Source organism: Corvus moneduloides, chromosome 1 (assembly GCF_009650955.1).
Source record: "Corvus moneduloides isolate bCorMon1 chromosome 1, bCorMon1.pri, whole genome shotgun sequence".
Taxonomy (NCBI): domain Eukaryota; kingdom Metazoa; phylum Chordata; class Aves; order Passeriformes; family Corvidae; genus Corvus; species Corvus moneduloides.
The window spans coordinates 112,599,236-112,624,933 of NC_045476.1; the positions used below are offsets into that span (position 1 = coordinate 112,599,236).

At 39.2% G+C, this 25,698-nt stretch overlaps 1 protein-coding gene across 6 annotated transcripts in view; it reads left to right on the plus strand.

Moving 5' to 3' along the window:
* The window catches only part of DLGAP1 (DLG associated protein 1), a 415,190-nt gene that overhangs the window by 288,734 nt on the left and 100,758 nt on the right, over positions 1-25,698 (plus strand). For all 6 annotated transcript variants that reach the window (XM_032122733.1, XM_032122742.1, XM_032122723.1 and 3 more), the window contains one exon: positions 3,202-3,416. In XM_032122733.1, the coding sequence (XP_031978624.1) occupies positions 3,202-3,416 (215 nt within the window). The remainder of the gene's footprint in view (positions 1-3,201; positions 3,417-25,698) is intronic.

Sequence of the window (25,698 nt, forward strand, 5' to 3'; positions counted from 1 at the left end):
TTGATAACAGAAGTCAATAATTCCAAAGTAAGTTTTTCCACACTTATCACTCACTGGTATTGCTCCTATAAACTATGGCATTAAATTTAACAGTGTATCTATGACTTAATAAAACTACAAGTGTTCAGCTTGCCTGAATTATGGGCACTGTATGAACATTGTAACTTTATCTCCCCTGACTTTTTCTCTGTTAAAGACACCAACCTTAACAATATACTAACATACTTTATTTAGTGCATTAAGGATTAAGTCACTAATTTATCTTAATGAGAAAAAGCAAAGATCTTCAATTAAAGCATAATGAATAAAATATTAAACAGATCAAAGTGCATATCCTCTAAGAATTACCAGATTCTCTATATACTCTGACTTCGATATCTAATAGCTGCCTAAAAACTGATTGGAAATACACTATTACAGATTTTAAACTTCTGACTGAAGTCTGAGCATGTCATCAAAATGCCAGCAGAGCTTGATTTTACTAAACTTATCTTAAATTCTTTTTTGTATGAGTGATTTGAGAAGTCAAAATTTTACAGTGACAAGCAGAAGCTGTAGGTTCCAAAATGTATGTGAGAGGTGGTATGAATATAGATTGTATACTCACTGTTTGATGATGTTCTAGGCCTAGAACTAATGCAAGAATAAGACCTGAAAAAAATTTTATACTCTATCTGTCATAAGTGGCTAAGGAAGGAGTGTAAAATGTTCTGTACTCTTCTGTATCAAAAATCAAAACCTCTGATGGGTGTTACCTTCATTTGAAAGCATCATCTTTCCAGATCTGGTCCAGGCATAAACTTAGAAGTCGCAGAATGGAAATATTGCTCTGCTTTCTTTTTTTTTTTAATGTGGAAAAATACTAGAGCTGTTCATTTAGTCCTGTTCTTCCAGTAGATTCTGTTAGTACTTAGTACTCTTAGTCTTAGTTAAAGCTTTACCCTATCCTAAAAGAAAATTTCAGGTGGTTTTAGGAGTATTTATTCAGTAATATTCTATAGATGCACAATTCTGCATGTCATCATTCAATAAGAAAACTGGAGTTAGAACTGTATTTCTGCTTTAATGAACTTAGATTCTTGGAGCCCAGGAAAATAAATTCAAAAATAAACAAAACAAAAAACAAACCCCCCTCCCCCCCTCCCCAAAACCCCAAAACCCACAACAACAAACTTTGCATGCTGCTGGAAGAATTGTAGAGCCATTAACTTAAGGATATGTAAAGACAACATGGAAATTTACTTTAAAAAGGCACTTAAATTCTTTACAAAGGAAAGAATTAGTTAAATAAAACATGGAGAAATTGAGAATGACTAAGTCCTGAGAAGGGAGACTGGGTCTTAAGAAAGAATATTGATAAAGGGGAAACCTAGAGTAGATATCCAGGATTAACTCTTCAGTTCTTTGAGGAAAATACTGAAGCTCCAAGAGAGTTTCAAGGCTGGACTTGACCAAGAGAGAATGGGGAGAACAGAACACAAGAGGAAAGAAGGACTGTTTGAGCCTGGCCGTTTAAGGAAGGCCCTAAATAATCATGTCAGGAGCAGGAAAAAAAAAAATCAATGAAAGAAGAAGGTTGGCAAGGTCTTGGGTTTTGAAATTGTCGGGAAACAAAGCAAAGACATAGGTTGTGAATAGTTTAGTTAATAAAATTAATATAGTTAATTAATTATAACTAGTAACAAGCCTATATGGGCTTAGGACCATTAAATATCTTTGTTCCTTTGTATACCACAGTGCTATACAAAGTGGTATACAAAAATAAACAGTTGCAGTTTATAGCAGTATAGATTGATAAAAGGCCATTAAAAAGGCCATAAAAATTTATTTGTATTAACAGTAACATTTGAAAGGCCTTACAGCCTCTGGACTTAGACTTCTGTTTGTAGTGGGAATCAACAGCTAAGCCGTTAGCAAGCATTCCAATGTTTTAGTTTTGGTTGTCTAAATAAGCTGGCACATAAATGCTCTGGCTGAAATCTGCAATGGGATTCACAAGATCCTCAGCAGAAGGTAAATTCTGATGAAGAACAAACTTCCCATAGAAAAGATTATTCTAGTAGGTGAGAGTATTTGTAAGTTGCAAGACAAATTTAGTAACCTAGATTCGTGCCTCCTTATTTAATGTGGCTTGTAAGGTTTTCTGAGCATTATAGCTGTGGCTGGTTTATAGAATTGATTCACTGAGAGGAATCAGAGAAGCAGCAAACTAAAAAACGACAACTACTTGTATTTAAGCCTACCACAGAATGAGTTTAACTAAAAACCTCTTTTGCAGTTTCACCTTTAGATAAAAATGGTGTTTCTGCAAAATAGCTTCAAAGGTCCTGCTCCACTTCATGTTTTTTCTGCGGTTACAGGAAAGAGAAGGATGTTGGTTTATGTGGTCAGAAGCCACAGGAGCAGAGGAAGGGAGACAGTGGATGGGCAAGAGCACTCCGCTCTTGGACTGTCCTTTGTTGTGTCACATTCCCACCATTCCAGATTTCCAATACAAAGAAGGGACAGCACTGACTTCAGATCAAGAGAAATAATGCACATCATTAAGAAGAAGAAGAAAAAGAAGGGAATAAAGAGTTGTATGACTCAGGCACTCAGACTAACAGAATTGAAAAGGAGGCTCACTGCAAGCTGCGGGTGTGCAGTTGCACCAATTAAGCTATAGAAACGTTAGTAGTAAAATTTCACACTTGCAAACCTACTTTTGTGATGATTAGTACATAGCTCCACTAATCTGAAATGTATCTTGAGCCAAAATCATCCTGGTGAGCATTCCTATGTACACTCTGTCAGAAAACATTGTCATATAGAGATTTGTATTTCAGTTTTTGTGCCTCCCCAAAGATGTTCAATATGTTGAGCTGAACCAAACATACCCTGATCTGGTTTATAAATGCTTTGAATGAAAATAGCTAAAAAAAACCAGATTTATCCAGCCCAGTATTAAACCTAACCAAGGCTTCTGTGTCAGCATGTTTGCTAGAAACTTCCCAGATAAGTAATAGAAAATAGCAAAGAACTCCAGAGATGCTTGTGACTATGCAGAGTGAGAAGTGGGCCCCCATTCCAACAGCAACCCATGGTCAAATGGGATTGAGAACAGGCCTTTGACCATCAGAGTTTTTGTTATGGCTCTGTTGTGGCTTACCAATAACACCTGGGAGGAGCATACTAATAAGAGAATTGTGTTTATCACCTCAGGTTCCTCAAGATGAATGGACTGGCTACACTCCCCGAGGAAAAGATGACGAGATTCCCTGCCGCCGAATGCGTAGTGGAAGTTACATCAAAGCCATGGGGGACGATGACAGTGGAGACTCGGACACAAGTCCAAAGCCATCTCCAAAGATTGCTGCACGGAGAGAGAGTTATCTCAAGGCCACCCAGCCATCCCTTACAGAGCTTACCACCCTCAAGTAAGTCCATGTTCTACCACATACAGCTCTCCACTAACACATGCATCTTCTACGTTTGTTTCTTCTCTTTTCATTTTCTATGTTTTCTATTGGTTTCTTCTCTTTAGTGCTAGCTGCTGGTTCAGGAAAGTATTTGAACAAATGTGCTCAAGCATGCTTATTTTTGCATGGGTTTCTTTCTGAACAAGAGTAAATATAGGAATGTTTCAGAATGTTATCCTGAAAAGGGACCTGCACTATGAATTTACAAAGTATTTTAACCTGTTAGTGTTAAGTGAGCGTCCAGTTATGTACAGTAGGTCTGCTCTTTGAATGCTTTGCTAAATTACAGCTTTGGCCTGCAAAAGCTTTGCATAACTGTGTATTTATATATACTCAACATGTGAAATTAGCCCTACGATAGTCTTTGCAACTCCAGAGAGCACCTGAGATGTAATTAAAAAGAACTAAGACCATCTGAAAGTAGACAAACCCATGTTTTCTGCTCAGAATTGCACAGTACTTTGTGGAAAACCAAAAATTGATTTTTTTTAATTGTTTATGAAAGCTTTATTTAAAAAGAGTCATGATTTTATGGTTTTCAAATGTCACTATTTGTTTTTCCTATATTTATGTTTTAAAAAGCCACCCAAATTCTCAGGAAAATTGTACAAATGGACAATTTTGTATTAGTGTTTTATTTTAATTGATTCTAAAATGGAAAGGTCCCTTAAAGCAAGAAAATAAATTATGTCCATAAAAGAAAATAGTGTGGGTTTAAAATCAACAACAATTCTGTCTGTCTTTAACACAATTCTTTACTATAATAGTGAGTCGTAGTTCACTGGACCAAAAAAAACCAATTTTAGTATAACTTGCCTAAGGCTGTAGCTTTAAAATGGGGAGAAAAAAAAATTAAAAGGATCTCTATCTCTTCTAGTATCCATGATCAGTGACAAAAGACTCCTTCTGCATTTCCCTTATTAATTTCTTCCTTCCTTGTCCTCCTCTGCCCCATTTTTTCCCAGAGATCTTATCTGAGAAACACATTTTAGAGAAAAGCATTTGATCCTTGTTAAGAATGTCATGCTCTTGACATCAGTGATGACTAGACCAGCAGAAAAAAGAAAGCTTACTGCAGCTCCCCGTAGCAGCCTGCCTGACTTTGTCTCAAGGGAAGCCAGGGATTGCTTCTTCTCTGTCTTTCCATTAGTGTCCAAAGGAGAAAGCAATCTCATTTTCTGCAGGGATTTTCATAATGTAGCTGGCCTTTGCTCAAGGGATCTAGTGATTCCTTTCATCATCCAGAAGACTTTACCACATCCTTTCCTGAGCCAAAACTCCTCCTGTGAGATCAGTTATTGCAACCTCTGCAAGGTGAAGATGAATGTTATTTACCACCACAAACTCCATCCAGCCATGCTTCATGCATGGACACACTTTCAGGCACGGAGCTTATTCTTTTTGAGTTTTTAGGAGCATGCTTTCCAGAGTTCCATAGCATATGTGAAGCACAATGCATCACAATGAGTGTATTTGCTCTTGGTCATTTCTGTTCTCTGTAGATACAGGATTTGCAAAAGAATATAGATTTATGAAAAATCAAAAGTCCTGCATGTCACTGTTCACCCACAGAGGATGTTAGACCAGAGGTGCCAGGCAGCAGAAGCTTTTTGCTTTCAAGTCATTGTAATTCAGCAAAGTGCTTGTATAAATACTTAATTTCCCATGTTTTTTAATCCCTTCCTATTCGGGAAAGCTTTTAGGAATGTGCCTAATTTTAAGCTGCACTCTGTAAAATTCACATAAGTTTAGGAGCTGTGCAGAAGTAGGACATAAATCATAGGGTAGAAGAAGGAAGGGAAAATGGTAAATGGTAGTAAAACAAAAAAGAGGAGGAAGCATGAAATAACTTTTCTTTTTCAATGACTTTTCATCATAAACTGGGATGTAATAGAATTATTTATTTTAATCTATGCTGATATTTTAAAGAAATATCTCTTCCTGGGAAACCTTTCACTTTCAGAGACAATTTGTATAATACATAATTATGCAGTGCTTTCATTCCTTTCTGCTGAACATGATAATTTCTGGGGGTTTTATGAGAAACAGCTGAGTACTTGGTCTGGGAATTGAAGTCTTCTGTTAAGCTAGGTCTTTGTTTCCAGAATTCTTCATACTTTACTTAATAGTGTGACTTGACCTTCACAATGACATTAGTTTTTCATCCTGATTACTGTGAGAGTTGCGGTAGAGTTTTTGCAGGTGTGTTGGACAGAGACTTAACTAGGATCCCTAACTCACTGAATATAGGTCATCAGGCAATTGTGTGATGTGTGGTAACAAGTTATTTCCTTGGCTTGCTGTTGACTTGGGTTCAATTTGCACCTGAATAAGAGCTTTGTGGAAATGAGCCAAAGGCTGCTCTAGGCAGCAGGCAGCCTTTTACTGTCACTAGTGGACCTTCTAGTTGACCTCTCAGGGTATTATTAACACCCTAAAGCTGAGTGGTATTTCGCTCCTTTAATTATGGGGGTTTTCTGCCAATGAAGAACAAAGCACGCTGTGAGAGCAGTGTTTCTACAGCAGTAATTGTCAGGGATCTTCCTGATGCGCTTCTTTCTGCTACTCCCTTTCTCAGTTTGCTGTATGCAGTCTCTAGTTGGCTGCACTTTCATCTCTGGCAGAGCAAACAAGTTAAAAACATGTTCCTTTTTGCTTTCTCTGTTGTTTTTGAAGGGATTTTTCATCTTTTGGGACTTTTCCTCTCTGACTCCTTTAAGTCTAATATTGGTCTCACAACCCACGCTGTTCCTCCCACCTACCTACCTACCACCGTTCATGTGCCTACGCTTCTAAGGAAGTATTTTCATTGTTACCAATGTTTCTTTTTATACAAGGAATAACCTTTGAACAGCACAACTGTGTCATATCTCCTTTACATAATACAAATTTATTTCCCTGGTTCTGCCGAGGATTTTTTCCTTGCTATACCGTACAATCTTCCTCCTACAATTTTCCTCCATTGCCATGGTTTCCATGTGGTTACAGCACATGTGTCAAATGCTGTGGTACCATTCTGGATAAAGCACAGCTTGCTGTGATTTTGAAATACACACCTCCGCTGCTGCATTCTCATTATCCTATCAGGAAGTAAGCAGATTTTTTTTCCTCTGTCTTTGCTGGCAGTATGCTCTTGGTGTTTAAGCTTTTACTGCCTAGATAAACTGATTCAGCTGGAAAAAAAAAAAAAGTGGTGTTTTCTTGCCATTCCCGAAAAGCGGGAAAATCTTTCACTTATAAGTAGGTTGAAAATAGACTGGTTAGCAAACTTCTAAAGAAGGTGCAGGTGACAGATAAGTGACAATTCTGTTACAGCTGAGCTTGAATCAGGACAAATTCCTTCACTATGTATATGTACCTTGTTTATGTTTAGCATGGTTTAGTTGGGAAAAAAAGTATGCAATTACATTGCTGTCCCCACGCCAACCTGTCACCTCCAGCTCCCAGTAACTTTTAAATCCATTGGCCAACTAAAACCAAGCTTGCTAGAGAGACTGGAATCTGAAAGATGTGAAGTTCCAGAAAACTTTATCAAGATCCGTAGCTGTATAAGGCAAAGAAGGATCTGCAGCCATCGCTTTTGTTCTTTTGAAGGACTATGGGCAAAGAAGCTGGTGGGTCAGCACAAAGAATAACATGATGGGAGCATTTTCCCAGCCTAAAAGATAAGGAATATGGAAGGGACTGGAAAACTCTGTTGAGGACAAGAGGTCTGAAAGATGGTTCTTGTCACCAGAGGTTTTCTACTTCGTTTTCCCCCTTTCCTCTTCTCCACTGCAGGCACATTCACTGCTTAAAATACAGATTCAGATTATGCTTCTTAACTCATTAGTGCTGCTATTGTGGGGACTTCATCCACTTGAACCTTTTATTTGGGCTTTTTTTTGTTTCTTTGTTTGGAGGGGGTTTTTGCAACATATTACAGAACTTAATGGTAATTTATTTGTAGCCATGGATTTTGGGTTAAATACAGTTGCAGTATTTTGCTTTTGAACTCATATTTGATCATCATAAACACTTTTCTGAGACAAGTTGTACTCTGTGATCACTACTGAATTGAAAATTTTAATGATCTTGATACTTTGTAGATGCATTTGTAAAAGTTATGTAAAAAGGATAGAAGAACAGAATTGAGGTTTTTCTTAGTAAATCTTTTTTTTCAAGTATTTTACTAGGCATGTGATGTTTTCCAGTCAACTGTGATTAGGAGAAATTCAATTATAAACACCAAAACCACTTTTTAATCCACACCAAGTTTCACCACTGATGATAAAGAGCGAATGTGAGGCTATAAGCATTAGACTTTTCTCCTTTTTATCACATGGTAAAGAATTTTTCTATATAACTTCCATCATAGCTGCATCTATTCCTATGCGTAGATGAGTGATGCTTAGAATAAACCAAACAATTCCTAACTTTAAAGTTTATCAGAGACATTGCATAAATAATAGCTCAAAATAGGGGCATGTTATTTGTTTACACCCACACTTATAATTTTATGTATTAATACAAACAGCGTAAGTACTTTCTACGTGTATGTTTATGGGAATCTGCAGATTAAATTGTTTTGAAAAGCAAATCACAATAAATGATCAAGCTCAGTTAAGTGGTAGAATCTGTTAGCAAGCTTAGTAGCAGTGAAAAAAGCAAGAAGAAAGAGGTATATCTGATTTATACTCAACTGAACTCAAACTTTTACATCACCTTACTGAAAACTCATGAAGTCACTTCCTGGAGGACAAACCATCAAGCCGAAGTCAACCTATATTACTAACCAAATCTTGACAGAGTTGCAGCACCAACTGTGCTAGGATGACTTGGAAGGAAAATCAAACCACTCCATTGTTACTTAGTATAAGACATATTTCAAGATAGGAAATCCCCTGGTCCTTGTAAATTGTAATTTCCTGAGGGAAATTATAAGGGTTGTATGGATAATTTTAGCCTGAAACAGTGTCCAGGCTGTTGTGTTATTCAAGCAAACTGAAGCTGATGTCCTTAGACTACTCTTCACCATACGGTGCATCATAAATCCTTAGGTATGAAAACCATCCCAGTCTTGGGAATGAGTGCCTATTTACTTTGAGGTGTTTCTATATTGCTATTATATACTCCAAAATATCCAGAAAAAAAAAGGCGTCATATAAACAAAAGCACACTTCTTTTTTTTGTTTCTTTTTCTTCTTTTTTTTTTCTTTTTTTTTTTAATTGAGGTGGTGTCCTCATTCTGCTAAAGTCATCTGACCCAGATCACAGACAGGGGGAAGGGAGAGGTGGTGCAACACCACGTTTCCATTATGGTGAATATTTTTAGACACATGCAGGGAAGCTTGTTAATTTTCTTTCTTGCTGAGTGACTTCCAATTAGGAAACAATGACTTGCTAATTAGTACAAAAGGAATAAATCTGATTAATCTTTTACTAGTGTTTTACAGTGTGTTTTCAGTACAGTTGGTGTAATTGTTTCATGTTGCAGTCTCTTTCATTTTTATCAAACCTGTAGCTAGCAAAGGAATTTTTTCCATGTTCCTTGAGGTGTGTTTTGTTTCTTTTCTTGAACAGGGAGTTTTTAAAATTTTGCAGTAAAGAGAAAGAGAAGCATCTCCTTGAGTTTTGGACAGGCAGCCTAAGGAATAGTATTCTGGAACTATTACTGGCCTAGGCAGTAACTTTCCCAGCTCACATTCACTGATGCATGATCTATTACTTTTTATTCATATTATTGCAATCCATTTTCTCTTCTCTCTGAAACTAGGGAGAAGCTGTTGGACACATTTCTCACTTTGCAGGCTTGTGTGTCAGGTATGATTAAGTTCAGTGAATAATTTAGAAGTCAGAAAAAAATTTGAAAGGCAAGACAATGAAAAATTATTTATTTTGAGGTAGTAGGTGGTCATACTTCTGCAGCCAACGGTTTCCTTATGGCAGCTGACATCTGTTTTGTGTATATGATATTTAAGGAGGAGAGGATATTGATTTGTTGGAGGAACTTGGAGCTTTTAATGAACAGTTGCTAGTGATGGATTTATAAAGCACATTCAGTCAGTTATGGCTTAGTATCACTGACAAGCATGAGAGAAATCTTGTCCCCCATGGCTGGTTCCCTTCAAGGTTTTGTGTCCTCCATACACAGAAGTATGGATGCCTTCACAGCACAGAAATGAACCCACAATCATCTGTGGAGACAGGACATCCCTATGTTTCGTTGCACAGGACATGGTTAGGATAAACACTCCTCCTCTCTACTTCTGTGGTGTTCCCCACCAGTTTATCTCGCAATGAAACTGAGTTTCCCTAGGTATTACAGTCTCACTGGTAGCAGTCATTGCTTATCACACTGTAAAACTTAACTTTCTGTTAGTCCACACCCAGCTACATATGCTCTGTTATGTCAGTATGACCACATTGGTATAAATATTATTTCTTGTTTCTCTAAGATGAGAAGTGAAAATTTTGTTGTAATCTGTGATGTATTCTATTGTTGTTGTCCCACTTGTACTTTTACCTTTGCTTGCTGAAATTTGAGGCAATCATACTGTAACAATAAACTTACATAAGAATGTCCATAGAACCATAGAATGGTTTGGATTAGACAGGACTTTAAAGATCATTAAGTTCCAACCCACCCACCATGGGCAGGGACACCTTTCACTAGACCAGGTTGCTCAAAGCCCTGTCCAACCTGGCCTTAAACACTTCCAGGAATGTGGCATCCACAACTTCTCTGGGCCATCTCTTCCTGTGTCTCACCACAGGCAGAGTTAAGAATTTCTTCCTAATCTAAATTTGATTTTTTTCAGTTTGAAGCCATTCCCCCTTGTCCTATCACTACATGCTCTGGTAAAAAGTCCCTCTCCAGCTCTCTTGTAGGCCCCCTTTAGGTACTGAAAGGCTGCGATAAGGTCACCCCAGAGCCTTCTCTTCTCCAGGCATAAACATTGACAAAGAAAAGAAAAAGCCTATAACTTTTCTAGGCAAAATATGATTTTTTGGCAATACAATAGAACAACTTTGGAAGTCAGTAATCTGTGAAAGAAAAGCAGCAACCTCATTTAGATGATTGTCTTACTTGCAGACGCGAAAATCCTTGTCCTGTATCTAGTCATCTGCTTCACTTGTACACAAGATTTAGCTTCATATGGAACGTAGCTACAGATGAAAGTTAGGACTTCCAACATCTTAGCTTCTCTCAATTAAATCCTAGAAACATTTATGCATTTTACAGCAAATGATGTTGAAGGTAAGACTGTTATCACTTAAAAAGCAAAGCCTATCACTGTACTTCATGTATCAAATGGGTATTTCTAGGGCTTGTGTTAAGAAGCACAGTTATAATTGCTGAACCAAAATGTGTTTTTGAGCCATCTCTTTCAGTGTATAGTCTTTACAGAGCCAACATGTGTGTTTACATGCAAAACTGGTCTTCTTTATTTTTAGCCCTACTTCTTCCCACATACTTAAAATGCTGCCTCAAGAAAGGGAGTTAATAATGTCCAGTGGAGACAAGAAAAAAAATACTGCCTAAGACTGCAAGGGCATACACAACCTATATGTTATGAGAATTTTCCTAGCAGTAATGATAGTTAGGCGTGGGAGTGAATTGCCAAAAGACATCACGCCACTGGACATTTTCAAGAAAAGGGTAAAAAAAGACTGTCAGGACAAATTTAGGTATCGCTGATCCTGCTTTAGGGTGGAAGGAGGGACCGAATGACCTCTTGAAGATCCCTCCAGACCTATCTTTTTTTATTCTCTATCTGTCTTTCTCAGGCTATTGAATATACCCACTATCACTGTTCTTAATTCCTTTTCTTAGCTTACTTTTTAAATATAAAAATAAAGCTCTCATCAGGACCAAATTATTCCTGAAGGCCTGCTGTTGAACAGTAAATTTAGATATCCCACCCACAGCAGTGCTGTGCAGTTCTTTCATGTTCTTTAAATGTTATTTCATTGCTAGGGATTTGAAATCATGTTCCCACTGCTGCCAGCCATACCATGCTTGACCCTTGGTATGTGATCTTGTACTATCTGGTTTAGTTTGCTAAGGGGAGCTGAGCTGATGTATTGAATCTGCCATGCAGCAAATTCACAGGCGTAAAATGAGATGTGCGTTTGCAAAAAAAAAATCAGTCTGGAGTCCTTAATATTCTACATAACAAGACAAGCAAACAGGCAACAATAATTAAGTTAATTATTCATAATGATTTTCTATTCTGATCAGCTAGAAGTGCAATCTTTTCTCACTGTGAAATGGTGGAGCCCTTTCATATTAAAAATGGAAAAAGTTAAAATAATGTATATTGCTTTAGTTTTGATGTGAAAGTACAAGACAAACAGTGTTTCTGCGGACATGCTTTGGGATCTTCTGTTAATTTGCATCATATTAGTATGAGACAAAGAGAGATGAAAATGAAGACTTTTTCTGCTCTTACAAATAAAAGATACTATCTAAGTCATGTGATACCCAGTTATTTGTTTCTTCTATTTTCCAGGATTGTATTACTGCTAAAATAGAGCAACTTTCAGCTTAATTTAGTAATTCTCTGCTGGCTTGGTTGCAGGGTGAAGAGTGGGAGCATGGGGCAGCAAAGAAAGTATATGGCCCCTATAATAGGTGCAGCATCAAATACCACTCTGCTCCCTGTGACACGTGTGAATGAAAGTTCATCTAAAGAGACTTGACTTTTTTAAATCTCCTCTCCTCCTAATGAAGTTATAAATCTTTTCAGGAGTGGAGAAATGAGGGGAAATCCTTAAAGGCATTTTTACATTGTACCTGCTTTGTTACCCATTGTACACCACACAGGCAGAGAACCATCATACAATCATTGTTTAATTTGCTGGCGTGAAAAAAAAAGTGTTGAAAGCACCTTTGCAGCAGCTGCTGAATTCTTGTGAGAGGTTTCTGTGGTTCCATCTGCAGCTGAGCTTCACAGCAATTTCCCATTCCCCTCCAGAAGGGATGTGCTACCTGACCAGCCTGCACCCCAGCTGCCCAACAGCTTTGCCTCCAGCAAGCCCAGTGACTGCAGAAAGCACTAACTGGTTTTGTCATCCCCAAATGCCAGCAGCCACATCCACAGCACCCAAATCCTTCTCATTCTTCAAGTGATGTTGGGCTGGCAGACATGCTTGAGCTGTATCTGTGCAGCTCTGCACTGTGACAGTGATGTATCATGCTGAAGGTAATCTCAGGAGATTTCTGGACTAGTATGTAAATCTCTCCTGTTCTATATATGACAATTGCTATAGCAAATCTGTACTAAGCCTTCATTACTCTATGCTTGAAAGCAAACCTTGAGTAACTACTTTTGGGAGGTAGTTCTCCTTGGGTTAGTCCTAAAAATATTCAGTTAGTATTTATTACTTTATCACACCAAAATAGTTATGATATAGACATTTACTAAAACTCTCTCACAACGATCAGTATCTAGTACTGTCTGCATTAAAAAAATTGGAAGATGTACTATAATGCCAAATAATATAAGGTTCTTATTTCATTTATTACTTCTCCTGTTTGTTTTACAAAGCTTAAAACTGCTACTTCGTTTTTATTGCATGTAAAGAAATAGTTTGGTTCTGAACTTTGCATAAATCTCAAAAATAAGGATAAATACATAATGCAGAAAACTTAGAAACACTCTCGGTGAAATGCTGTCAATGACACCGAGTTGTAGAAGTGATAAATTTATATTTATAAAAGATGAAATTTTAAGGGGCGACAATTTCTACTTTGGTAGAAAACTTTGATAGGTCTTTTCTTCCCTATTCTAGTGGGATGTAATCAACACATCATTAAACCATCCTCGTGAAGTTGCAGTCAAAAACATTAGAAATCTCAGAAACACTGGCACTGCCTTGTCAATAAGGTCCATTCTAAACCTCTAGCCAAGGATTTCAGCCTTGCGCAGGATCTGTTGGACTCATGTCAGCCATGTGGCTGTAAGCTGTGAGACAGCAAGGCTTTGGCAGAGAAACGTTGCTCAGACTTGTTTGAAATGCTGGTGAGTCAGGCTGTTCCACTGCAGTTGTTCAGTCATTTGCTGTTGGGTAGGATGTCATTTCTGAGCTGAGCAGTAACTCTCTGTCTATTACTTCCTGCCCTCCACCACTTCCCTGCTCCCTACATAAAGATCATTTGACTAAGGGCACAAAGTAATTGTTGTTTACCTGTGATGAACAAGTTTGAATTGAGACAGAGAGGATGATGCCTTATTCATAAATAAGATGTTAGACTGACAGTGGCTGGAATTAATGTCAGCACTACCTCACTATTTCTATTGTCCCTTTTCTCTCTCTTTTTTTTTAATAAGTGATTCCTTACTATTCCTATAAACCTCAGTACTTAGCTAAGTGTCCTTTCTCCATTGAAAGAGACAAGGCTTGCATGAAGAGCAGCACAATTACAGTCACTGCCCCTTCACTCAGTGAATGAATGTCCTCTCAACTATTTCTGTATTTCTACCTCCCCACTGCTTATTTTATTTCTACCTCCCCACTGCTTATTTTATTTCCTTTTTCATAGTGAATTTCATTCAAAGTGAATTTCACACTTTGAAAATAATCAGTATGTAGCAGCTTCTTCTGCTTTCATTTATTATAACCCTCATCCTTATACATCCTCCTACTAGAATTTCATCAGTGGTCATTTAATTATTAATTTTTTTTTCCATTAGTGCAGTTACTAACATCATTCTTTTGAGTCTTTCACAGTTCTTTCATCCCACAGTTCCTCATCCTGACTAGAGCCAGTCTGCTGTTAGCACTCCTGGATCCTTCTCTTTGCATCCTTTCTCATCTGGGAGGCGTGCAGCTTGTGTTGAAAACAGCTCTGCCTTCCTTCAGCTTCGGTGCTCCGTTGCTGCCACCATACACGTGGTGGGTAGCTGCACTCAGTCACGCTTCAAGCTATCTTTGGAGTGATTTCCTCAGCAACTGGGTTTGCTCCCTGCTCCATTTCTCCAGACAGAAGTTGCTGCAGTGGCTCAGAACCACAGCCCGGCAGCTGAGGTGCCCTTGTCACTGGCCAGCGGTCAGGTGGTCCTTGCACACTGATCCCTGTGCAAACACACGTGAGTGCTGAGGAAGCTTTATCCTATCAGCTCTAACTGTTCTTTCTCCAGAGAAGCTAATCAGATTCATTATATCTCTGTGATGACTGTGGTATCCATCTGAGTGCTTTGCCTCTGGCAGAAGATTGACAAGCCCTCATTTTCTATTGAAATTGCCTGTTATGACTATATTTCTTCCCCTGTTCTCGGAATCAGTATGTCCATATAATGGTAGTTTGTTATTTAATGTAACCAGTTCCCTTAAGGGCAACAGCGCAAAGAATAATAAAATAATCCATTTGAAGTTCATACAAACAATGAATCACCTGAATAGCTGTCTCTTTAAAAACAGGCCTGTAGTTTGATGCTGATGTTGTAGAGATTCTTCTTCTTTTGAATATGTTCCCAGATTATGTGTTTTATTTTATGTTATTCCTTTAAACCAGGTATAAAATAGATAATAGTAAATAATACGTAGAGGAAGGTTCTTTATTTTTAAGGAATATTTTTAAATAAAAGGATAAAATAAAGTTGACATGTAAAGTAAAACTTAAAACTCCAATTTTAGATTTTCTGGAGGTTTATTTGCATGCCTCTTTTACAACAGCTATCAATACTTTTTAAAAAATCTAAACCCTTTTCATAAATAGAATATTTATATTTCTAGAGATGAACAGTAAAATTAGTCATGTTTAGTAGCCAAACACAGGTAAAAGTTGACTTATGAGTTGAATCATACAGTTTCTTTTGTGCTATCCTATATTTCACAGTTACTCCCTCAGTGCCTCTGTCATGGGCAGCACTGAAGCCAGTGTGGGAAGGTTAGATATGATCCAGGTTAGATCTGAGATGAATGTAAATCCCTTGCCCTTCTCCCTGGGCTACCCACTGCCCCCAGTAGAGGCCTGAGACGTTCATTGGGATGGCATTGTGCTCCATAGGGAGGCATGCACCATTCATGAAATCAACACTGGGGTTTTTTTCCCTAAGGCATGAGACTTAATAGGAATAAGACACATAAAAATGGTTGTTGACTGTTTCTCTGATAGTCCTTGGGAATACTATGCAATTGGGATCTGGGTCCTCAGTGCTGGATTCTACAGTGGGTTGTTTACAAGTCTCAAGTGTCTCAAGTCTCATTTAATATCTGAGCTATCAAGGCTTTTTTCTCCTCTGGACAAAGTTGATACGAGGTTTTAAATGTCAGCCTCCTACCCAACACAATGGGATGATAACTTCTGCCATGAATTAATCAAGCTGCTTGTTAAAATAACATTATCTTGCCACTCTTCTTCCAAGTCCTTTTGAATTCAGACAAATGTAACTGCTTTCTCTTCCATTAAAATGATACACTAAGGTTAATTATAGTTCAGGATCACTCTAAGGTATGATTTTGCTGCATGGTGTTTCTCAGGTTGAAAAAGAGCCTGAGGGGTGCACCTGGAAGGAGAGCCTGGCTTGAATTGTTCCAGTAGGGAAGGGGCGGATCAGCTGAGCAATTAAAATGAAGGACTGAAATTGCAAAACTCTCAGATGTCACACCCCTTGCTCTGCCAGAGGGGAGCAGAGGCAGTGGGACAGCGTGGCCCCCGCACCAGCGTGCTGTGCCTCCATGGCAGGAGGCCGTGCCCTCGGGAGCACAGGCCAAGGACATCCCGCTGCTGCTGTTCCCTGCCTGGCCCCTTTCCAGCCACGGCTATCTGTGTGCCTCCAGCTCTGGGCAAGAAGGGATAATGGCATTCACCTCCTGTGCATCGAGCTGTCACGATGATTGATTCATTACAGTTAGTGCAGCAATTACAGAACCGTCTAAAGAGGCTGCAGGTACGGTAACACAGTCAGTGTTAGTCACTGTCCCCTTGCTCTTGACTCCTGTTTTGTGCCCCTGAAAAGAGGCTTGTGGCACCATTTCCTTGTGCTCACTGAGATGTCTGGGAAGAGCCCCACCATACTGCAAGAGCAGCGAGGCACAGCATGGGGAGAAGAAGTTAAATCATCCTCATGCTTCCCTGCCAGAGGAAGAACTGCAGAGGTTGTCAAGGCCCCACCAAGGAATAAAAGGGTCAGTTCTTGTGGTTCCTCCTCAGCTGTGCTTCCCTTCTCTCCTTTGCTCTCCCTGTGCCATGTGAAAACCCAGAGGGGAGCAGGCTACTCCCAGGAATAACACTAATTAATGTTGCATTTTGCTGTGTCTACTGAAATTCATAGGTTTGATCTTTTCCTAAATTGACAGACCTCCCATCTCTTACCACCATGCAGCCCACACCCACCATTAACATATGTCCTAGAGGTGGTTCACATACTGTCACAGGGGGCATGCTGCCCTTCAGCTGGTCATACATCTCCTCTTCCCTCCACTACCTGCGCACGTATGCTAACGCACAGCTTCCCACTCACTTCTCTATAAATTTTCTTCGTATTTGTTACTCTTCACACTACAGCAGAAGGGAATCTTAAAATGCCTTTTTAATTTTTTTTTTCCATAGGAAAGGCCTTTAGAGCTAGGAAAAGATATTTTAGTACTTTTCGGAGCCTGAGCTGCCATGGTGTGTGCTGCACAGAGAAGCAAGCACACCACACACTGAAAATCACAGTCTGGTTAAGTGGAGGGGGTTCCCACTGTATGCTCTGTTTGTGACTGTTCCTGGAAAACCTGTGAATTTTCTGATGAAAAGCCATTTGTAAGGCTGTGGGAAAGATTTGTCTCTGACATATTGTCTCCTGATTTCTCTTCTTTGGACAGGGTAGACAGCAGCACCAATGGGTCTACACTGATGGCAGGCTAATTGACTAATAAGAGCCAGGGACAGTAAAACCCACAAGAGCTAGGGGAGGGGCAGTTTTCTACTTACATCCCAAACTCTTCGTGTACTCAAAACAAGATTATCCATGAGCTTTCTGCAGTATTTTTATGAAAAAAATTTTCTGCTGAGTTTAAGCTTGCCTTTTTCCTGTTTGGAAAGATAGAACTGGACCTGCTAACTTTGCAGAATTTGTCTAAGTTGAGGAAAAAAAAGTGACTCAGACTTTTCTGTTGACAGACCTTTAGCAAAACTCTAAGATTTGACCAGCTAAACATCTAGCAATTACCTATCTCATTAACTGCTTGCTTTTCTTCAGATAAAAACAACTTTTTAAATTTTACTTAGCATTTTCCTGTTACTGAATATCTTCTTATCAGTGAATAGTGAATAGCTCTACACACAAAACCCTGCTTCACATATCCAAATTGCTTCCTTCCTGCTATAAATGGATGTTTAGCATAGTAATCTGGAGTGAAAGGCGCAAGATTAGTAATGCAGCCACTGAGAGTGTGTTATTGTGTTGGGCTTTTCTTTGGTTTCTACTTTCAAATAGCTTTATCCCTAAAGAACATGGAAGTTACATTTTTAGCAAGTTGCTGGTTTCTGTACAGAAGGAAAGTACCACTTCAACCCAAGTACTGACCTGCCCTTTCTAGTCACCAAGAAAAAATACTTTGAATCACAAAAGGCACATAAAAAAGCTTTCAGTCCTACAATTTTTGTAATGATATGCTGAATGCTATGAAATTAAATTGCCCTATGAATCCTAATTAATTGAAAATCAGGTCCACTATTCATCTGGGGTATAAAAATCAGTATATATTCTAGGGAGACATGCAGATTCTCTTTTTATGTTTTCTGTTTCTTGAGCCCTTGAACTTTGTGTTTGTGTGCTTTCTTCGCCAACTGTGAAAGCTCGATATTTTTTTTCCTTTAACTGGAAAGGTTTTGCAAGCCTTATGAGATGAGCCTTAAGAAAAACATAATGAATTGCAGAAGCATAATAAGTAGCAGTCGTTGGCAGCACTAGATCGTTCCTCCCTCTAGTGGCTGGCTGGCTCCCGTGACAGTAAGTGGAGCTCTTTATTACCATCTCGAGGAATTATTCCCTTAGTATAGCTACTGTGAACTAACTTTTTTCTGGCTAGCACCCTCCAGCTCCCTGCCTGCTGGGTAATCCATGGTGCCCCTGTGTACACATCCATGGCTGTGTTATGTGACCAGACTTGCAGTTTTTCAAGGTCACCTCTACAGTGTTCTCCAGCTTTTCCAATCCCTTCTGTACATTATATTGTATGATTCCCCGTAGCAGTTAGGTAAAGAAGGTCGACCCAGTTCTTCTGCATTTCTGTGGTCCAACATGGTGATTTATCACAGCTGATCTCTGATGTATACTAAATTGAAATAGTGATGAATTTAAAGCAGCTTAGCGTATCTAGTCATGGTGCAACGCTGTGTTTAGACAGTGAGCAGGGGACTTGTGCTTCTTCCATCTTCTTGGATATGTCAGTGCGTGCCCATACAACAGCAGGCAGCTCAGGTGTGTTCATATCATTAAGAACTGACCCATGCCTTCCTGGATAATTCCCGAAAATGTAAAGCTGCTGCAGAGTTTCTCAACCTAATTTTGCTCAGCTTCAACCCCCATGTATACTTAGTTGGAGGGACAGAATTCAATAGATTGACAAATTGGCCCTTACCCAGCACATCACAAGAGAAACCAGAATCCCAGAACACTGAGTAGACCAGTGTGTGGCATCCCACCTGCACACAAAGACATACTGGTGTTCAAATATCATCACACAAGTCTCTGCCCTGATGATCCTGACAATAAGAAATGGATTACTATGTTATCATAATGTTGTTGTTTTCCTAATCAAGGTGACAGAGCAATAAAAATACCTGCTGTATGTACAACAGCCATTTAAGGAAGAGCTCCTCTGAGGAAGAGGGTCCTTTCTCATACAACAAAATTAAATTATGCAAGTTCAGGGCAAAACTCCAGCCCTCCTCATAAGATTTGTGAGGCTTTAGAAAGTAATAACAGTTTCATTACAGTTTGCTTAAAATTGACATTTTAGGCATTAAACTTTTCAATTAGTTACTAAAGTTTTGTTAGGGTGGAGATATTTTCAAGCAGTTCTGTCTTACCACAGCAAAACCATTGACTTGAGATGATATCATATCCATACCAATCACCATCCATACTCAATAATGGTTTTAATCAGAAAATATACTTCTTCTAAAGCACCCTTTGGCCATCACTCCAAACATTCTTTACTCTTTATTAACCAAGTATTCTGCTTTATGTACAATACCAGTCTCTGGGGCTGAAGTTTACTATTTCAGTTGTTCTGTGACCTTAGCCTCCAGTAATACAATAAAAATTTATTCATTTCCATCAAAGAAGCTCAGTTATGTTTTCTGACTTTAGTTCAGCATCACAAAGCCACCTACAGCCACAGAGGTTCTGTAGGGAAGTATTAACACACCTGTTTTCTGAGACTGAGGGTTTATATGACTTCTCCTCCAGGTCACACAGCAAATTTCAGTCAACAGTGAAATCTGAACCCATGAACCACCGTCAATTGCCTGCAGTTTTAAATGTCAGTAGATGGTATTTATCCAGAAAATGTAGAGGGGTTTTTTGGGGTTGTTCTTTCGTTGTGGGTTTGTTTTGGTTTTTTTCTCTTACGGTGTTTTAATCAAAAGCATAGATATTCAAGTATTTTCATCTTCTGAGCAGGACTGAAGGCCATCTTCAGCTTCACCATGTATCCTGCACCATAATATACCATGTATATTATGTTCTGAAAAGGAGAGGGGTTGTTCACTTAACTCATTTACCAAGTGTTTCTTTGTTTTGTAATTTACATGGGATAGAGAGCACACTATCAATCAGTCATCTGTAAGGTACTAGCTTTACCCCCTTCAATGCAAACAAAGACATTTGCACCTTTTTTTAAACTTTTTTTGCTTTATTTTTTCATTGGAAAAGAGCCGTGTACCAATTCAGTAAACCATGTATTTCAATTCCAAGTATGGAAATTAAATTCAAATAACTATTTGGAAATACATAAGAATGCCTACTGTTACAGGTCAAGAAGGCACCTTGTTAAGGCTTTCTTCCTTTAAACGAGCTGCACAACCCTTCTGAAGTCCCACAGCTCTGAAGGGCATCCACTCTTTTGAAGTATTTTTTACATTCTCATGGGCTCCATCTGAATCATTGTACTTGACACTGACAGTGTGATGAATGACATGACAACTGGTTGTCCATCCCTTTACTAACAGACCCTAAATGTTTCAGGGCATTTCTGGTTCAGGCTATTGAAAAATACCTATTTTAAAGAATTGAAAAAAAAGAAGATCCCTTTCAGTCCCAAGCAGGATTTTGCATTATTATGCAAATTTCTTAAGCCATTTATTTCTTTGGTTCTCTCACACTCAATAATAAAATTAGTTCTACTTTATCAGGATTTATTCTGTACAAGTTTGGCCCAACAACAGCCTATAACACAGAAAGCATATGTTGGGATTTTTTTATAAGGAGGCAAAAAAAATCTAAAAATGTGTGTTAAGCATAATTTCATATTTTCAACAAACTTCTATTTGTCAGAATATTTTCATAATGGAAATTGACTGCAGACTTCCACCTTGAGATGTTTAGTGCTTTGGCCCTGTTTATAGGAGCATTGGCAACACAATTTTCCCAGACCACTATATATATACCTGAAATAACAGATTATCACCTCATGTTGTATCTCAGTACAGTAAGCAGGTCCTTTTGTAATTATCACAAGACAAAACTGGAAAGTTCGTAATGGAAAGAGAGAATATTAAAATATATGTGGATAACTGGGGGTTTGGAATCAGCTGGGCTTGTTTTGAGCAATTTCTTTTGATGTAAAAGCATGTGAAAGGAAAGTGGTAGCTTCTCCTTTTCCTCTGAGGAATAGCTCTAGTAAAGTTACATGGAGAGAAATTGTCCCTGCTCCTGGGGTATTGCTTTGCTTTGTAAGATCAATGAGAAAAGGGAAAATCCCCCAGAGCAGCAGACTCCTGCCCAGATTATCAGTACAGAATTTGCCAGAAACCCTACTGCACAACATCATTTTTTTACATTACTTGCAACCCAGACATTACTTTAAATAAAAACATAGATTAAAAGTTACTATTTCTAGCTTCTTTGGTATGACAGGAGAAATTGCAGGGTTTTATCTTAGTCAGTTTCCCCAAAAATCTTTGCTTTTTTTATCAGGAAGAGACACCTGCAAGTCATATCTGAGCTCCAAGCTGTACTTACCCAGACACATTTAGAGAAAATGGCTGTAGAGTTATCCAGGAGCTCATTGCTCTGTCTTATCACACCCCCACCCCCAACCCCTGTGCCTCAGGAGTAGCTGGATCCTATTTCAAGTCACCATCTTCCAGGTGTCTGCAGAGAAACAAAATGTAGTAAGTGAGAAGTACTTGCTTATGAAAGAAGAACAGGCAGGCTTCTCTTCAGGCATTTTAAACTGCTTGGTGTTCTTCAAACAGGAGTCAGCTAAAATAGAGAATACTGAAGTAGCCACTTAGTAAGAGGGCGTCTGTGATCTTTCAAAATGACTCCATCAAGAGAGAAGAGGAGAGAAAATCCATGGTCACCACCAGCATATCTTACGCTCCAGGTCAACAATTTGCAAGTGTTACAAGAAATAATGTGTGCCCACAGTGGGTGAGATACTCACAGCATTTGTTAGATAGTGTGCTTTGCCTTGTGGTGGATTTTGCTGCCTCAAATTTTTGTTTGGATGTAGGGCTGTTACTCAGAGATGTAAGAAGGTGAACTCAGCCCCTTAGCTTAGTTGGATTTGGGATTTTTCCCTTCTCCATGGCAGACTTAGTAGCCTATCCTCCTCATTGCTTTAAAATGTGCTTGCTTTTCAGTTTCTCCAGTAGTTTGGCTTGTGTTGCACATCTGTACAGATGGTGTTCAATCTGCGGCTTTTGCTTTTTTTTTTTTTTTTTAATTTCCCTTTACTAGGTAACCAAAAGTTTTGAAGTGGCAGAATATTGAATAGGAAGTGAAAAATTGCTGCATATATAAAATGCATTTTTTGGAAAATGCAGGTGGCTGCTTATGTATGTGTAGGTTTTGGAGTAATGTTGTTGACTTGCAAAACTAAGATATTTTCCTAATCTCACTGGGAGCTGTTTATGCAAATCTAATCTGGATGTTTGGCAATGTCTTCATGAAGGAGGTGACTCAAATGCAGATATATGACAGGGCTTACAGGCACATAGCCATGAAGTGTGTGGGTGGTCATTGCCTGGTTTCAAGTCCAGGAGGACCTGTGGAGTTGAAGACACTGAAAGCTCAAAGTGCATTGCAAGTTTTCAGAAAAAAATTGCTCTTTAAATAAATACTGCAGTGACATTCACTGGAGCAAATACTTTCTTAGTATTTACTTAGAAAACATGATTTGTAGATAAATACTGCCCAATATGGTAACTTGAAGTAGCACGAGAGGGCCTTTCAGTTATGGAAAGTCTGCCCAGAAGATGCCTTTTAGTGAGCTGGAGCTCTATCCTCCCACTCCCAGGAGCAAGCCAGAGCTCCTGCATAAATCGTGGTGCTAAGCAGGCAGAGCTGGTTGTGCTGCCAGCTCAGCACACAGCCAGGTGACATTCCTGAAAAGTAACTGCTTTACTCTTGTGATTTGGCAGAGAGCTGTAATTCTTTGGTGTTCCCACTAGCAGAATTAATCAAACTTTTAATGTATGAATGGGAAGACCTGAAAATTTAGCTAAGCAGGTGAGGTCCGAGCTTGTGGAGACTGTGATTTTACAAGGACTGCAACAGGGAATATCTTAGAGCAGCCTTCCAGTACCTAAAGGGTGTGTACAAGACAGCTGGAGAGGGACTTTTTACCAGGGCATGTAGTGATAGGACAAGGGGGAATGCTTGAATTACTAAAATTAGAATTTCATCTGAGCAGACTGCAGATGACTTTTGAGTCTCAGTAGCAAGGAGAGGTGGCACTGAAGTAACCAAGAATGGAAAGTGATGTGGAATCAGGTGTATGAGCCTGGTCTTGATGAGAAGATCTACAGGAGTGGCTTCTGCAGGAAGGAGGGTATGACTTTTGTGCTGGCAAAGTAAGAGTTTATCAAAGCAGTGGTGGAGGGCTTTATAGGGAAAGCAGCCAGGGATTCATTCTCACCCCAGCAGGGTCCAGAGGGCTCCAGGCAAGGCTGTGGGTATGGCTGACCTGCTCAGGCCCTCAGGCAGTCTACATTCTTAGTCCCATGTATCTGATACAGGCAAGATCTTTTCCAGCTTGGGTAAATATATTCCTCTGTTCTGAGCAGCACTGATTCCTGGGATCATAGCACCAACTCAAAAGAGGGTTGTGCTGAAAAAGGCAAGAGACTCATGTCATGCATTTGGTCTAGGCTCAGACTTTGCCTCCAGCAAGGACCTCCAAAAACCCCTTTGAACATGTACCCAGTAAGATTGGCAATAGGGGGACAGCTTTCCTCAGAGGGTCCTCAGAGAGGAGAACTATTCTTCTCAAGCTGGCTGTTCTCAACAATGTTATATCTTACCCTGCTTCTTGTGATAAGATAGGATGAATTTGCCTTCTAGTGTAAACAAAAAATGTCTGGTTTTACACAGAAGCAGCTTACCCTGGCATCACTGGGTTGAGCTGGTTCATCTGGGTTGAACTGTTTCTACTTTTCAGAATCTCTTTTCACTCTCTGGGGTGGAAGAAACGAGTGTTCACAACTATTCCCACACACACACCCACACATGGCAATCAGAACTAGCATGTAGACCAGATTTCTGATTAAAGAGAATTGTATAATGTCTGTCTGCATCATCTTCCATCTGCTTTTCTTGCCAACTCAGTTGCATATGTGCCACATTTGTGCTGTGCTCTATTCTTTCACCATGTCTAGAAAGCAAGGAGAAAATATGGTATGTCAAAGACAAGGAAAATATTCCTTAAATACATCAGTCTGTGGTTTTTTTTGATTGTACAAAGCACCTGAGAGGATCTTTGAGATAACAGGGAAGATTTGTTTTAATTTATACGGGAATTTTTATTCAGCAGTCATTTTTGTTTGCTAATATTTTAATAACTAAAGATTGCTCATGAAATAAATTCATACAACCTCAATACCTCTACATCCCAAAAGGAGAAAAAAAAACCCCCAAAGATTCTGCATCCTTTGAGAGGAAAGCAGGTTTGTAACAAAATCATAAAGTGGTCCCATGGTTTATTCTGAAGCTGGCAGTAGTCAGACATGGAGGGTTTTAAAAGGGACTGGGCTTTTTAGAAACATTTTCTACCATAAAACATTGATCCAGTTCCTGCTGCCCTCAATCAAACAAACAGAAGCTCCTTGGCAGGACACCCTGTGCTCACTCAAAAACTGCACAACAGCTGGAGATAGATGTTAGAGATGCATGACACCACATTGTGGGGACTTTTGGACTGGGTTTTTTCCTTTTTATGTGCTTTCCTCTATATCCCTATGAGAATCTGAAAAATCAGACAGAGACAAATACACCATACTGCAATTTCTGCCTCTTCTCAGCATGGGAAAAACTGTGTCACAGGCATGTCTGTGCACTTTTGTGGCATGTGTTGGTTGGTCCATGCAGCAAGGACAACTTGTGGTCTGGTAGTAGAAGCAAAAGGAAGAAATGCCATTTTTATGCTGATGACATTGACCTGCTCTTCAGGAGATAAGCTTTTTACAGGTATCTCCAAGTTTTAGAATTTTCTTTCTCACACTTGACCCTTTATCTGGGTCAGGACTTAAAGAGAGGTTTGATTGGGGGTTTTTTTTAGCTTCAAGGCAGGAAATCCCCATGCAGAGGTTCACTTGTTTATAAACAAGAACACAAAAGGAGATCTTCAAACCCAGAAAAATCCAGGGTGGGGAGGGCAAATGCTAAGAACTGTTCCTATGCTGCCTTTGTCTCCTTCAGTGACATGACAGCTCCGTGTTCACCGCACCAAAAAGCAGCAGAACATAGGTGCCAGCATGAACAAATTACCCCAGCCTGGTTGACCCATGTCATGACCAGGATCAGACAGATGCACATCAGCAAATTGATCTCTACATCTTCCTCTCTGATGTCCTTCAATGTTCACCTTGTGTCAGGCTGCACTGGATTATTCTACCTTCTAGCAACACTAAAATGCAAATAAAATTAAGCACAGAAATGTAAGTTGGATGTGCCCACCAGCCACACCAGAGGTGGGATATTCAGCAGAGGATAATTAATCCCCGTGGAACCGAGCTGTCCATTGTATTCAGCAAAATTGAGAGCTGGGATACTTAACAGTAGTGGTGGCTTTGAGGTTTATTTTTTCTTGGTTT